Source organism: Idiotropiscis lumnitzeri, chromosome 19 (genome assembly GCF_059441095.1).
Source record: "Idiotropiscis lumnitzeri isolate Australia: NSW breed Sydney's pygmy pipehorse chromosome 19, RoL_Ilum_1.0, whole genome shotgun sequence".
NCBI lineage: Eukaryota > Metazoa > Chordata > Actinopteri > Syngnathiformes > Syngnathidae > Idiotropiscis > Idiotropiscis lumnitzeri.
In genome coordinates this window covers 4,679,445-4,694,360 of record NC_142409.1, presented here as the reverse complement: position 1 = coordinate 4,694,360, position 14,916 = coordinate 4,679,445, and the positions used below count along the sequence as shown (strand labels likewise).

General features: G+C 40.5%; 1 protein-coding gene across 5 annotated transcripts in view; it reads left to right on the top strand.

The window, feature by feature from the left end:
- ctnnd2a (catenin (cadherin-associated protein), delta 2a) overlaps positions 1-14,916 on the top strand; it is a 172,055-nt gene that overhangs the window by 22,840 nt on the left and 134,299 nt on the right. For all 5 annotated transcript variants that reach the window (XM_088283197.1, XM_088283201.1, XM_088283199.1 and 2 more), the window contains exon 2: positions 574-704. In XM_088283197.1, coding sequence (XP_088139323.1) covers positions 576-704 — 129 coding nt within the window. In that variant the 5' untranslated portion in view covers positions 574-575. The remainder of the gene's footprint in view (positions 1-573; positions 705-14,916) is intronic.

The window sequence follows — 14,916 nt, the reverse complement described above, 5'->3', positions numbered from 1 at the left end:
GTTGTTGCAGAAGGATTTGGAAAAAAATCCCCTTGACTGCTTCCAACATACTGTTTCCAAGTGTCCTGCCTGTTTTTCATACTCCCTGCTGTAGCACACCTGATTTAAATGATCAGATAATCAGCAAGGTCTGCAGAAGCTCGATAACCATCCTGATCGTTTGAATCAGGTGTGTTGCAGCAAGGGAAAAATGGAAAACAGGCAGGACACCGGCCATTGAGGAACAGGATTGCTGGATACTTAATAGCTTGTGAACCTAAACACTTTGTAGTTCGCCGAGGCCATTGAAATAATGAATTATTTATTTTTCAAATGAAAGATTGGTGCTTTGGCTTTCACTTTAAACGTGATGGATTAAACTACATCCATAATGCAGGATAAAGAAATAGTCCTTAATTGCATTACGGTGTAATAATCAAGCGAACGCGGTAACATTGCTGTTCTGCCTTTACTAATTACAATCCATTTAGCTTTAACAGACATGACCGGCTGCCAGTCCAAATGCATGCCCTTGAAAGTTGCCTTTATTTTTTTTTTGTTAATCCAGCCTGTGACTATTTTTTGATATTTCAGCCATGCCCGTGCCAGAGCAGCCCGCCGAGCAGGAGAAGGGAGCCATGGTTCCTCCGGTGATGTCAGCCTCCAATGGAGACAGGTCAGAGACGGAGACAACCTCCTCTATCCTGGCCTCAGTCAAAGAGCAGGTAGTAACATTTCCTGTTACACATGACGGTGGTCCTCAGGGGTGCATTTACACTGAAAGCAGGACAAATTAAATTTCAAAATGCCATTCATAACTATGAAAATGGTTTTTTTGATGGCATTATGTAACTCTAAGATTTACGCTTCTTGCTTAATGCTAAGTACTAATAAATAAATAATTTTTATTATTTTTTTTTTTAAGTTGCTGCCATGTTTGACTCTGTGGACTAGTTTGGCTCAGCAGCCATCCACAATCGCAATACGTAATGATATTTAGCAGAAGTGTGTCAAGTGACGTGATTTGCGCAATGTGCGTATGCGGTTTATTCCCAGCAGAGACACAAGAGGGCGGCATTGCAGATGGATTTTTTTTAAACATTGTTTTACATGGATGGCTGTTTTAAGCATTTTAAATCAATTATCGATGACACGTTACCGCCCTACTAATGACTGATTAGACTGTTGAGTATGTGAGGGATCGTTCTTGTTGGAATAAACCAGCTGATTAAAAAGTCAGACAAGGCCATCTTTGGATGCATGGTTGTGACGCTTAAATCATTTTTAGACTGATCAAGGTCTCATTTAAGTACATTTAACTGTAACTGACTTTTTGGTGAATGGAATTTGGTGTAGCCTTGGCTCTTTTCCTTATTAGCTTTCCAGGCAGCTCTAATGGTTTTCATTATGATTATTATTTAAGGCTCTGCTGTGCATGGAAGCACATAAAGATTGAAAGGTGCCGTTGGAGTGTGAGAGTGTAATGGATGGAAATGATGGAGTATTACGGGGCTCCATCTGTTGCCGAGCAGAAATAATTGAAATAGTCATTAATAGTTATACAATTACTTGATGCGGTTCCTTTTCTGATAAGAGGCAAGGCAAGGTGCGGTTGACTGGGAAGGGTTTGAAGGCAGTACTGCAAAGGTCAACATTCGGGGTATTCGGAGTGTGTGTGTGGGGGTGCGCTTGTCTGTGCTTGTGCTTGTTTTGATCTCATTTCAGCCGAAAATCAAAATTCTCAGACACAGAGAAGCAGAAAACAAAAAAAACAAAAGGCATTTGAAGATCCCAAGTTGCACTTGGAAAAACAAAAACATTGCTTTCGCACTAATTGCATTGGGTGATTGGTGCGTCGCCTTGGACTCATTCATCGCGTAGCTGAGTGCTGTTTCAGTAATTGGCATACACACTTACAACAAAATTCAGAGGCAATAAATATGTTTTTACTTTAATTAAACAATGATGGAAACACCAATTTCCGCTGGTGAAAGGGAACTAAAATTGCTTGGCGTACATATCAGGGATGATCCATTTTCTATAACCCCTTACTATACTTATGATATTACAATACTTCAATGGTATTGCTTTTTATTTTATTTTTTGGACTCGAGAGCTTCTTTAAGGATCTGATCTGTGATAACTTAATGGGCTATTTCATCGGCCAGGGTGGTGTAACTTTCTAGGGGTCGACTGTGAGTCAGTTGTGCCAACAGGAAATTAGTCTGACTTTTAATCGGCACATTCTCTGATGTGTAAATTTGCAGCTAAAATGTCCACCATTAACATTTTCCCGTACCGCTTCATGCGGAACCGTTTGGAGTTTCTTGAGATGCTTTGCAGGACCTTGCATCATCTCTCAGGTTGCCTCAGGAAAACTTTACCAGACCCACCGCTACCGATATGCTTTTAAAGTATTTCTGCTTGGATTTTTAGTTGATGTCAAGGTCTGAACGGAAAGAGAAATGTTCCTGTCATGCTTTTCTGTCATCCACAAAGCCTATCATCGATTAAGTCATTTGTTATTGCATACTGTTTTTTTAAAAAGTGTTGCCCGCTTACCTTGGAAAAGTAACTTAGTAACTTTATTGATTACTTCATTTTAAAAGTAACTTGCACTTGTGCTCATTATTTTTCATATCCTTTGGATATTTATCAGTTGCAGCTCTGCTTCACATAACCTGTTGGGACTTTGTATGCTTGAATGCATCGTGTTGTGGCTCCAAATTCTTCGAATTAGATGCTAGATAACACTTTGTGTACAGTAAGGAATATGTAAGGAATATTTTCATCTTTAGCTGTCACATCCGCAATATAGGGAATACTTTACCCGCTTGAAAATGTGAACATTGCTACTTCCATGCGACTTAGTGCATACGTGACATCACTCTCAGACGATAGGATGTAGATGACCTCATCCCATAGTAAAAGGGTGTTTTGCCGCCATTATTTTATTATTTGTTCAATATGAGTTTTGTTGCACGTGCAAACTCGGCATGTACCAGACCGTGGCTGAATTCGATGGTGATCACTTCCTTATTCCCACTTCTGCTGCTGGCAATTGAAAAAGTAACGTACTAAATCGTTGAATAGTAACGGTACTCTTTTACTTTACATTTCTACTGGAATTACTCAACCTGGGAGGAATTTATGAATAAGGAAAAGTCTTCTGGCTGACAAGAGGTGTTTGTGACGCGCAATATCACCTTCAAATTTATTGTTGCCTACAACGAAGGTAGTGACATTCTAGGGAAAAACATCTTAATAATGATTCATTACATCAGGGTAATGTGGTTCATTGGAATGGGTTCGTCATTAGAGTCAAAGACACCAAAGGACACAGGAAATGCCTTAAAGGGGAAGTCAGCCTAAAATATATCTTGACAAGAATATGTTCTATTCAGCTGGAGAAGTCAAAACACTGCATTCTGGTTAATAATACATTTGTGGAATACGAGTTGGGCAGTAAAACCCTCCCGTTTTTCCATCTAAGGGGGCGTCCATTTTGCCAGTGGCTTTCGACTGAAAATGACAACCAATCATGGCTTAGCTTCAGAAAAAAGGTGAGCCATGATTGGTCATTACCTGATGCCTGAGCAACTGTGACGTCATTTTAGTTGACAGATATGACAAAATGGCCGCCTCCTGAGATGTCTTTTGCTGCTTAAATCATATTCCACAAACACAATATTAATCAGAATGTCATGTTCCGGCTAGTGAAAGCACATAGAACACATTAAAGCAAAGAATTGTTTTAGGTTGACTTCCTCTTTAACTGTAATATTTACCTCGAAATGAGGTACATTGCACATCTTGAGTACCCAGTTCAACGGCCATAATAGTATTCCCGAGTATTTATCCCAAACAAGTGTTTCACGATACTTTCAGTCCTTGCAAAGATGAAGACCAACCTTACGAATGGCTATTACGAAAAGAACAACATAAGAAGAGAAGACTTGAGCTCGACATGACTTGCTGGTGCTAACTGCTCGTTATTCGATTATTATTGGATGACTGTTTCTTGGTTGATTATTAGGTAAATTGAGTAACAGTTCCTCATCATTGTTAAATTATTTTCTGAAGTCCTATTTCCATGCCAGTGTTGTCTTGAGCCGAATCATGCTGCCCGAGGGGTTGCGCCATTGTGGAGGTCTTAACCTTTCATAGCTGTGCGCATAAATATGCATGATTGTCTTTATAGAGCAGACTTGTTGGTAGCAGACGAAGAGTGCGCTTGATTTTGCATCATGACATCAATGTATAGTTATGCTGGCCGCAGTGTGACCCTGGAACGCCCTAATTTCCATTTATTGTTAGCGTTTGACTTAACACATTCCACTGCAGTATATTTTATACCGTCTTTGGTATTCTCTGCAAAACGGCTCGTGATTAAACTACACATGGGTTCATTTCCTTGCTAAGCTTGTTGCATGTGATCTGAAAGTCTGCATAATCCACAAATCCACCATCAAAGGTTCTTCGCTGATGGAGTTTGTGTATGTGACAGAAGCAAGGTCTTGTTCAGTGCACGCGAGCTAATACATTCGATATTCGAGACCGCTGCTTAGTCTCCAGACTCCCTTCGTTGTTACCATTTGGCTGTTTTAAAGGAAATTCTGCTCAATACAACACAGGTGTGGAAAAACACGGTTCAACGTTGCTGCCTTTTACTGTAGCGACGATGCATTTCTGTGTCAGGCATACACCTCCAGTTCATACTAGAAGTATAAATATCTCGCTTAGTGTGTAGTCAAATCTGTCCTGCTTGCAATAAAGGAGCTTTATTTCTTACAGTTTGTTCCCTCAGCCTTTAGGACACAGGATACTCTGATAAACGGCGGCCACAATCCCACCTCTGGGGAAGTAGCCCAGGTGTCGACTGAGTGGCTTTTAAACAACACAAAAAGCTGCCAAGGTGACTTGTAATGATTTTTCACGCGAGATGTGACACGGTAATATCTTTTCACATCCTCCTGCTCGGTGAAAGAGCAATGTGCTCCTATCTAAACGAGCTGGAAATGGAACTTTGAATGCAATTTTCCCCACACCAATTGATCGACTTGGAATGTGCGCATATTTGAAATCACCGTTTCCTGCTTCCATCTGCCCTGACCTTAACATGTAACCTACATGTTGGATAAATCATTGGGGATAAATACAAATATTAAGTGGATTTTGTTTTATTTACTTGAAAAACATAACCACAAGACTTGAGTATAATTTAACACAAACATGCCATTTATTTGTTAAAACACCCATTTAAATGTTATTTATCAACAAACCACTGTATGTCCTAATCACTTTGAAATGCTGCAGGTGTAGTAATTACTAGGTGTAGTTGTTAAATTCTCCTGATAGAATTGTTGTTTTGTTTCCTTAATTTAAACATACAAAGTACATCGTCCCAGTTGTGAGCATATTCCCGATGGCCGAGTGGGGGTATACATTATAACTCCACCCGCCCCCCAAAATGCATTTGCCTCAAAGCAAAATGAGTCTAAGTTACTAAAGATGTCATCTTCAAACTGTGTGACTCATCCAATGAAAACGAGCATGTGAGTAAAATTGATTTATCGAGCACTTTTCACGGGTACTCGTTACAAAGTGCTCTGAACAGTACAATGACATAAGAAAATGTAAACACCGCGGTATCAAATGTATACAATGTGAGGGGAGAGACAATAAAATATAAAACAACATTAAAAATACAAAGCAATCGTCCGTTTAATGAAGCCTAGAGAAACGATGGCTTGAAGCTCGCCAACTGAAACGTCTGACACAGTCCATGGGAGTGGCGTTTCGAGCGGGGGTTTAGGGGGAGGGGCAAACCTGAAATGAAGTTAACATTGGCAACGATCACATGTTTGATCAATTGTAAATCATTTATACCACTTCTAATCCAAAAGGACGGGAACCACCCAAATTGTCTGCTTTGAACAGTTTGTCGGTGAGAAAAGTCTGATCGTAATAAGTGGAGCGTTAAAAAGGAGAATGATAGGGAACTTAGGAAGAGGAGATTTGGTAGATAAATTAAAGTGGGCTGAAAAAGCAAGCAAGAGCGTGAAGATAGAAAAGCAGGTGGAAGCCATCCAGTCCACAGCTGTCTGAGTCCAAATGAACGGATCTTGCCAATTACCGTTTGAAGGTCAATCAGTGAAAGTGGAATCGCAGTACATTGCTGTTTGTGCACTCTGTTGCAAAGATAAATGATCCAATACGAATGGTGAAAGACTGCTGAGGAGCTCTCAAACTAACTTTCTCAGGATGAATGAAATTAAACAAGCTGAAAGAAAAAACGTTTCTGAGACAAGCTCAAGGCGTATAAGGATGCGTCGAGGATAGTCTTTTGTTTAAGCCTTCCTTCTCTACTTGTAATAATTCAAGTCAGACGCGACGTGCACCTCAATCATGGCTAGGGTCTTTTAGATGTGGTGATAACGGTCAATAATTGTGCTCAAGTTCTTTTTTTGGATAATCGTTAAAAAAAATATGCATTTTAAATATTCCTTTTATGTTAAACCTAAAAAATGCTAACACACCTTTTAGCAGAACTCGGCGCTTGGCCCTTTTTTGCCGGTCAGTCCCTCGCCCTCCGGCCCCGATCTCTGTATCGTTCCGGACTCAACCCTCCGGACTTTTTCCTAAAAATTGTCGGCCCCTCTCTTAATACCTCATGTTGAAACCGGTCCATTTTTGAATATCACCAAAGAAAAAAAAAGTGATTCATTGGCATTTTATCATTGCTTGTTGTGTTGCTAAATGCATCACAGTGGTTCCAGGTTTGATCTTGAGTGGCAACTATATTGTCTTTTGGCACCCCAAACAAGTAAAGAAGCGGGTCAAGAACACTGCGCAACTTGCCAAGTATGATGCAGCAACAAGCCCAAACTCAATAATAATGTGTTCATTCGTTATGTGTCGGCCGTCCCCACCCACATCCGTTACCTGGTCATTGCGGCGTGATGCAGCATCCCGTAGAACTCGCGTGAACTATGACATTGTTGGACACAAACTCTAATGAGGCGTGAAATCAATATGTACACTCCTGCTTCACCCGGGGCATGCTGGGTAATGGAGTGTCAGGAGTGCTTTGTGGCAGTTTTAATCACAAAGACCTTGGAATGGCTCCTTGTAAACAACTCCCTGAGATACAGTATGTGCGGGGTTGTGTATGTGCACCTGTGATTACTTCCACGGTAATTGAAGCTAACTGTGTGTCCATATGCCAGCATGGAGCTGGAACGGAGCTGTGCGATTGTGCGGCTCTGCACGAGTTGAGTGCAAGTGCGACTGCGCGTTGCATGCTATCAGTGGGTTAGCATTGCTCCCCCACCTGGTTTTGTTTCATTAGCCCGTGAGGCGACGCATGGCTCCTGTGAAGCAAGCACTCTCCCCTACTAATCACTTAGCCTCCACCCGCCTCGACTCACGCTACCCTCTGAATGCTAAAGCTACTCCTATCGACATCATGTGCATGCTGATCAACTTTGTAACTACAATCGGAAAAGGTCAAAGTCGCACGTTAAACTTGAATACTAATGATGTCTAATTGGCATAACTACGAGTTGCGCTGTAAGACTCCTGCCAAGATTTTGGAATGAAAGCATGTGTTGGTTAGCTGCCAAAATAAGGCAATCAAAGGAACTTTCATGCAAATCCTGCAGGCTGAACTCGATCGATCGATTGAATGAGTGATTATGAGGAATTTGGCTGAGTTGGGAATTGAGTGGCAACCAGCAGAGGCGCTGTTGATTCCGTCTCAGCTAAGCAGCTCATGTGATGCATTACAACTAATGCAAATTCTCAACTCCAGTCCCCAGTTGGGCTCTTCCGCAACATTGTAGTACAATATAATATAGAATGTAATAATATATATATATAACATTCATATCAATTAAAAAAAACTAAAGAAATCCTACATCTAGATAAACGAAAATCAAATTTTGCAATTACATTTGCTCATCTCCCCCAGAACTGGGATCGCGACTCCTCTGGACCATTATTTATTATATAAAATAAAAATTAGTCGAATATTTTATTTTATTATTTATTTATTTTATTTTTTTTGCAAAAACGAACATCTTGTATCTTAGTCTTGAATTGTTGCTTAAGTGGCTGTCATAAACATTAAACATTGTCACTTTCCTGAGCTAGGAAGTTCTTTTCGCTATTGATCCCACAATGATCAAATATGTTTGTCATTCCACCTGCTCCCCCCAAAATGGATGCGGATGTATTTTACCTGAATGTGGAGCAACATTTCTATGAACAGAGACACTCGAAAGTTTATAAATGAGGTATTCACCATTTCAGGAATTACTCTGTGTGATGCAGTTAAGCTGTCAATCAAAACTGAAATACATTTTTTTTTTCATGCAGCTCATGTGTTGGCTCTCATTAGGTTGCGCGGGTGAATGTAGTTTAAAAACCCGACGTGAGTTTGTTGTGACAAGTGTCTTTTTTCTTTTTGTCTCCTGAGAGAATGATACAAAAGTGCAGAAACACAGCTTGTCGGTTTGAGAAGACTTGTTTTGCCCTGATTTCCCCTGTCTTTATTTTGGCTTTGCCATTTAAGATGAGCCTTTCTGTGAGCATTCATGGAAATTATTCTTTTGTTAATGTGATTATTTTAATGATGCGCAAATTTTATAGTTTACTTTTATTCAATAGTAACTCTTTTCCATTGTATTTTTTTTTTTTTTACGTCGAGGCGAAATCTCTCCTTTAGATGACAATAGAGACAAAATATACAATCTTTGTCACAAAATTGGCATAAATGAGTTAATTTAGGATCCACTTCCTAAAATAGTACTCAGTCAGCGATTACACCTTGACCTACTCCTGAGTACAAACAGGCATCTATTTTTAGTTCAGTTTGTGTCAACTGTGTTGTTTTCCCGCGCTCCCTCATGACTCATTTGCTTTCCCATCCAAACGTTAGGATTTCAATGTCAAAAGGGAAAACTCTTTGCAAACAAAGCCAATTTCTCATCGCACACGTGCCTTAGTTTTCTCAAGATTATTTGGAGTAGCACACAGTAATTGAACTGTACTTTCCAGATTCAAAGTGAACTGAGCTCTTCAATCACCTGCCTTTGTTATTTGTGCCTGTATTATTTCGTGGCCTTAGCTTTCCCTCCCTTCGGCATTCTAAATAGATAAATTACTCCTGCGCACTTGCCTGGCCGCCGCTGTTGACATATTCACGGCAAAGACACTGGCTGATGAAGAATGGCTCTGTCACTGGACTTCTCTGGGAAATAAAGAAGAGATCACTCCATCTTTCCCTTCCTCCATCTTTTTTTAAAAATTTTTTTCCTTAGTTCCCACGATGCACCCCCACTCATCATTCATTGTCTAACTGCATTCGGCCTCGCTGGAATTATGACACATCACCACTGAGAATGCATCGCAGCGTAGTCGTCCTCTCCCCCTTTGCGTCAAGTTAGAGATGCGCATCTAACCAATGCTAATGAGCTTGGCTTGTTGTTGTTTACCGTGAAGACGTTTGGGGTTGCCATGGTGATTGTGGCTGCTTAAGTTTGCCCGTCTTTAGGATGTGTGGAAACCCATAACCAGCAGTAGTTTGGAAGCAACGTAGGTTGATGTCGTCGTTTTTTTCGTCATTAATGTCTTGTGGAAGATTGGTCATCTCATATGATTTATTTATTTATTTAGTTATTATCGTTTTTTAAATTTAATTATTTATTTTTTGAAATGACCAATTAAATAAACATCACATTCATATGAATTAGTACCAAAAAAGTATTACACTTTGTATCATTGTGTAATTATCCAGGCTAAAATCTTAGTGTCATGCAACCACAAAGTAAGGTGTTGAATATAAATATATTTTTTTAACTGGCCAAAGAAGTTAGCGACGAGACATCCTGAAGGAATGAGTATTTTTTTACCTTTATTTTAGCTTTATGATAGGTATTGGTACACTTTTCTTTATACTTGTATACATTTAATTAAGGTTTTATGTTGCCAACTTTTTGAGCCTGGATTGGGTGAATTTATTTCATGTAAACTTCAAATATTTTGACTACTTTTATATATTCTGAGTGAATAGTAAAAAAAATAGTCATTCAGCTGTGTCAAACTAGCTTTGATGTAAATGGCATTTCCGTACGATTGCCTCCTTCGTATCTCTCCCGTGTTTACGCTGCTTCTTCGTTCTTCTCCACACTTTTCTGTTTCACGCTTTTTGAAAGGTTCCCACCCTTGATGAACTCTCTCTAGAGGTGCTCTTTTTCTCACTTCACTCTCTTTATCCTGAAACTTTAAAAATCCCAACTTTTCACTCGATTCACTCCCTCCCCACGCTGCTGTCTGTTAAAAGTCTTGCTTGAGTGGGCTACTAGCAACTTCTTTGTGCCCCCCCCTAACTCAACCTAAATTTTATTCTAACCGCTCTTTGTGCTCGATTTTGTATCTGGGTCTTTTAGTGTCTCTTTGCATATCACACTGACTGAATTGTCTTCAACTGCTATTGTCCACAATGACCAGCCTGATTGATAGTATAACACCTATTTTTTTTTTTTTTTTTTCAGTGTCTGCGAATCTTTTCCAGTGAGCTAATCACCTCTGATGGATGAAAAACATGAATGGTTAGATCTATGTATGCATGAATAGATGGATGGATAAATGGATGCATGCAAGTGAAGCTAAATGGGCCCATTGATGAATGGCTAACAAGAATGGATGCATGAACGGATCCCAAAGAATACGGTTTTTAAATCTACATTATCCTTTAGTCTGTGGGTCAATTTTTGTATCCATTCAATGAACACAGAGCATACATATTACCAATTTAGCGAATCAAACTGATTATATAAATAATTCCAGGTTATTGATAAAATAATGAAACTTATGATTGTGCACAAGATGCTCGATTCCCCTAATCAGCCATTGGTGGATTCCTGCCGCTCTTGCAAATAATTTGGGCATTACAAATATGTGTCGATATTCATTAACAAGAAGCATTGCTTCATTGATTTCTTTTTTGTTCCACCCCAAATCTCCTGACACACTGGCGAATGGCAAGATCAGTCAGCATCACGTTCAGGCATGTTGAGTGTCGTTCCCCAAGGGTGCACCAAGATTTATGGATTGAAATCATCCTATCGTAATATAAAATAGCGAGACAGTATGTCTATTGTTTGGAATGTTAAATCACAAATCGTCTACAAATGAATGAAATCGGCTTTTTCTTGAAACTGACTGAGTAAAAGCTAGGCAGCCAAGTCATATTCAGATTGATTACTGTTTATTTTAGTTTATACTTATTTTTCATAGACATGTTTTCTCTACGAGTGTCCTCAAGCAGTCGTGCCATGTGTCAAGTTTTCGTCCCGTCAGTGCCTTCTAGTTAGCATCTCATGTATTGCATCGCATGATGTAGTCCCCGCTTGCAAATCATGCAGAATGAGCTTTGTAGTCACACGGCGTACGCTCGGCATGCTCAGCTGATGCGCCAGCTGTGATGAGAGCTCCGTCACTGATGCATTTCTGTTAATTAACTCCCTGAAATTATTTCACTTGGCATTCACTCGGCATGCTGGACAATAAACCCAATTAGAGCAAGGAATGACCACGTGGTCGGTCGGTTGTAAACATGCACAGGCATGCTCACAAAAACGCTTGTACACATTTGCTGTTCAGCCAGGGAATATTTCTTGCTCTGCATGACGACACTGGCAGTCTGAACCTTGGGCATGGGTGTCGTCAATTTTGATCGTGAGGTATTGGTTGTCTTCAAGAACTCCAAATGTCTGTCTCTGCCGAATAAGGATTTGCTTTGCTAACAGCAATTTTGGTGTCAGGAGAACTGGAACTGGCCGGCCAGAACCCCCCCCCCCCCCCGCCTCCCCCTTCATTGATTGATCCTTAGGAAGTGTCTGCACAGCATTTTCTCCACTTGGGAGAGCGTGAGTCCTTGTGCTGTTCAGTAGTGTCTCTGGCTAAAAATGCCGATAAGGACATGCTTGTAACTTCACCCTCTCTATGTTGGTTAAAGAGAATCATATGGCTGAGAGACATCTTGAAATGGGATGTGTGTGTGTGGGGGTGTGTGTGTGTGTGTATGTCCAGAAAAAGTGAATTCACATTTGGTTTCTAATCTCTATTCATGGCGATTTTTTTTTTTCATTTGTTAGAAATTATTAAATTATTTTTTTAGGGCTGCACAATATATCGAAATACAATTTATATTGCAATAACGCCCTACGCAATATGCATACACGCACCAATTTTCATATGGAATTGTATGCTTTTATCTAACTCAAACTCAAAATGTGCATTACTATCTACTGCAATAATAATCAATTGGCTAAGAACAAATTGAGCCCGTTTTGCCATATGGGAAAAAACAACTGCTTTCATTAGATACATTTTATGTAAATTTCTTTAGGTCCATGTTAAATATTGATATTCCTATATTTCATGTTTTTCTGATATCGGGCAACATTTTTTTTTTTTCAATCACTCCAAACGTGCAGCAAAACTCTTCCCTGTGGTGTGCCAAATTTACAAAACATATGCTTCACACATACTTCATAAGGACTTTTACATTGTTTCGCTAATGGGGGCTTGATTTTTATTTTATTTTTTTTTGTACCAGATTGCAAGAGGACCCCATGAGTGACAGTGGAAATGCTGTCCCTAAGATTTGATGAATACATGCGCGCACACACCCCCACAATCACACACACACGCGCACCCCCACCCACAATCACACACTCTCACACACACACACGCACACACAAACCCACGCACCCCCACGCGCGCACACGCACACACACGCACCCCCCCACACACAAACGCACACGCACACCCCCACCCACACACCCCCAATCACACTCACACGCACACACACGCATGCGCACTTACACGCGCGCAAACACGCGCACACACACAAAGGTTAGGTTGTTGTTGATGTAAACTCAAGCTGAGGTTTCTTCAAGCCACCTAAACTTAGTGTCAGCCCACATTCCCTCCCCGTCACCTGCAGACACCTATCCTCTCGCGACCTATCACATAAAATCTCACCTTTACCCTCAGCGTTTTGTCCTTCCTTTGTATTCTTCTTCTTTTGTAATGCGCAAATCCAATAATGTTGAATATTTAACTGTAGTTTATTAAAATAATTGAGTCCATGGTTTGTCAGGCTCACTTTCGACATGTTCTGGTCGACAGTCTGGACTCAGTCCTCATTTCCGATGCTCTCCACGTGGTTGCGTGATTTTACCCAAATCAGGGAGGATTTTTTTTTCCCCCCCCCAAGGGATTGTTTAAATAATTCTATGCCAAACCAATCATGTGAATAGCTTCATTTTTCTATTCCTTGAGAATTCCAGTCAGAAGGTGTATTTTTCTTTTGTCATTAGAGCATAATTAATCTAGATTTAAAAAAAGAAAAAAAAAAGCAATGCAATACTGTACCCTCACAACAGTGGTAACATATTTTGTGCATTATAATCATTGAACCAAAGGATAGTAGACACAATTATAGCTAATAATAAAGAGCAGACTCCACTAGACAAATAATTTGCATCTAACTGATTTATACAGACCTTTAGAGAAGGACTTCAGAGTTTGGACTCGATAGGAATAATAACTTCACTTGGTAATTGCATGATTTGTTCATCTCCTCTGCGCTACTCAACAAGTCACACGACCAGACATGAAATTGGCCCTCATTCAAAATAAACATTGAAAGAGTTCGTGTACTCTGCTGTTAACTCATATATGGAGACGCTCCACTATGTGTTTTTGACTTAACATCGAAAGTTGTCACCATTTCTATAGTTTCATTCATGCCTTTTTTTTTTCCAGTCTTACCACATCTCCTCGCAATAGCTCTGCGCCGTGAATCTCTGTCATTGAATTATGAAAATATGAGCAAAGCTGTTTGGGCTCGTTTGCGACACACAGTAGATGCCGAGGCATCATGTGACCACGGCTAGTGAGGTCATTTTAATTATCTGAATTACCACGCTGTTAAATTTTATTGTTGAAAGGACACAAGGAGGCTTTTCCGCACTCAACAAAACAAAAAGGGCACTCACATTGGTGAACTGGGAGCCTGTACCAGTTGACATCAGCCACACACCCTGCACTGATCACCCTCTAATTGCAGACAAACACTCAGTTAGAAATTCCTAAATAGGAGTTGCAACTAAATTCAACAGAAAGGCGAACCTCAGTGGCTGATGTGAAGCAACACAAGGGGAATTTCCGCCTGTTATTCTGTAAGTGAGGAAGATGAGATGATGACAGAGTGACTGCAGAAGAGTGAGTGTTTACCCTGTAGGCTCAAGAGGCGAAAGGTAAGTCAGCAGACGGCACAATGTGTCACTCCGCATTCAGTCAGCAACGCGGACAAGTTATTTGTGGAGAAACGCTGCGATACAACCTTAATGTTTTTTGTTTTTTTTTCTTTCTGGCTGCTTGACTTCGCTTTGCGCTTCCAGCTTGCCGTTAAACTTGACTCCAATGTATATCTGTTGCCCAGAAAGCCTCGTTGACATTTCTTTCTGCCTGTCTTTATATCCTTTGGCTTTGAGTTTGAGGCGCCCGAACGTGGCGCTCACGCGGTCATCTGTGTGCGTGTGAAAGCAGATCTGTTGCATGTCATCTTCCTCGCTCACTCGCTTTCCTTGTCACACCCTAATGAATCCTGACTTTTATCGCTCACGACTCCCCCCCCAAGAGTGTTGTTGAACACATACACTTACGGGCACTCATAGACTCATGCGCACACACACACACACACACACAACACGCACGCAAAGTCATGCAAAGGCCCCCGGAGATATGAAAAAAGCTTGGATGGAAGGTTTCTATGTGTGAAAGAAAAGGATCAAGATGGGTGGATGGATGCAAGGAAATGCGGGTGCATAGTCTGTATACGTAGGTGGCACTGAGGTGACA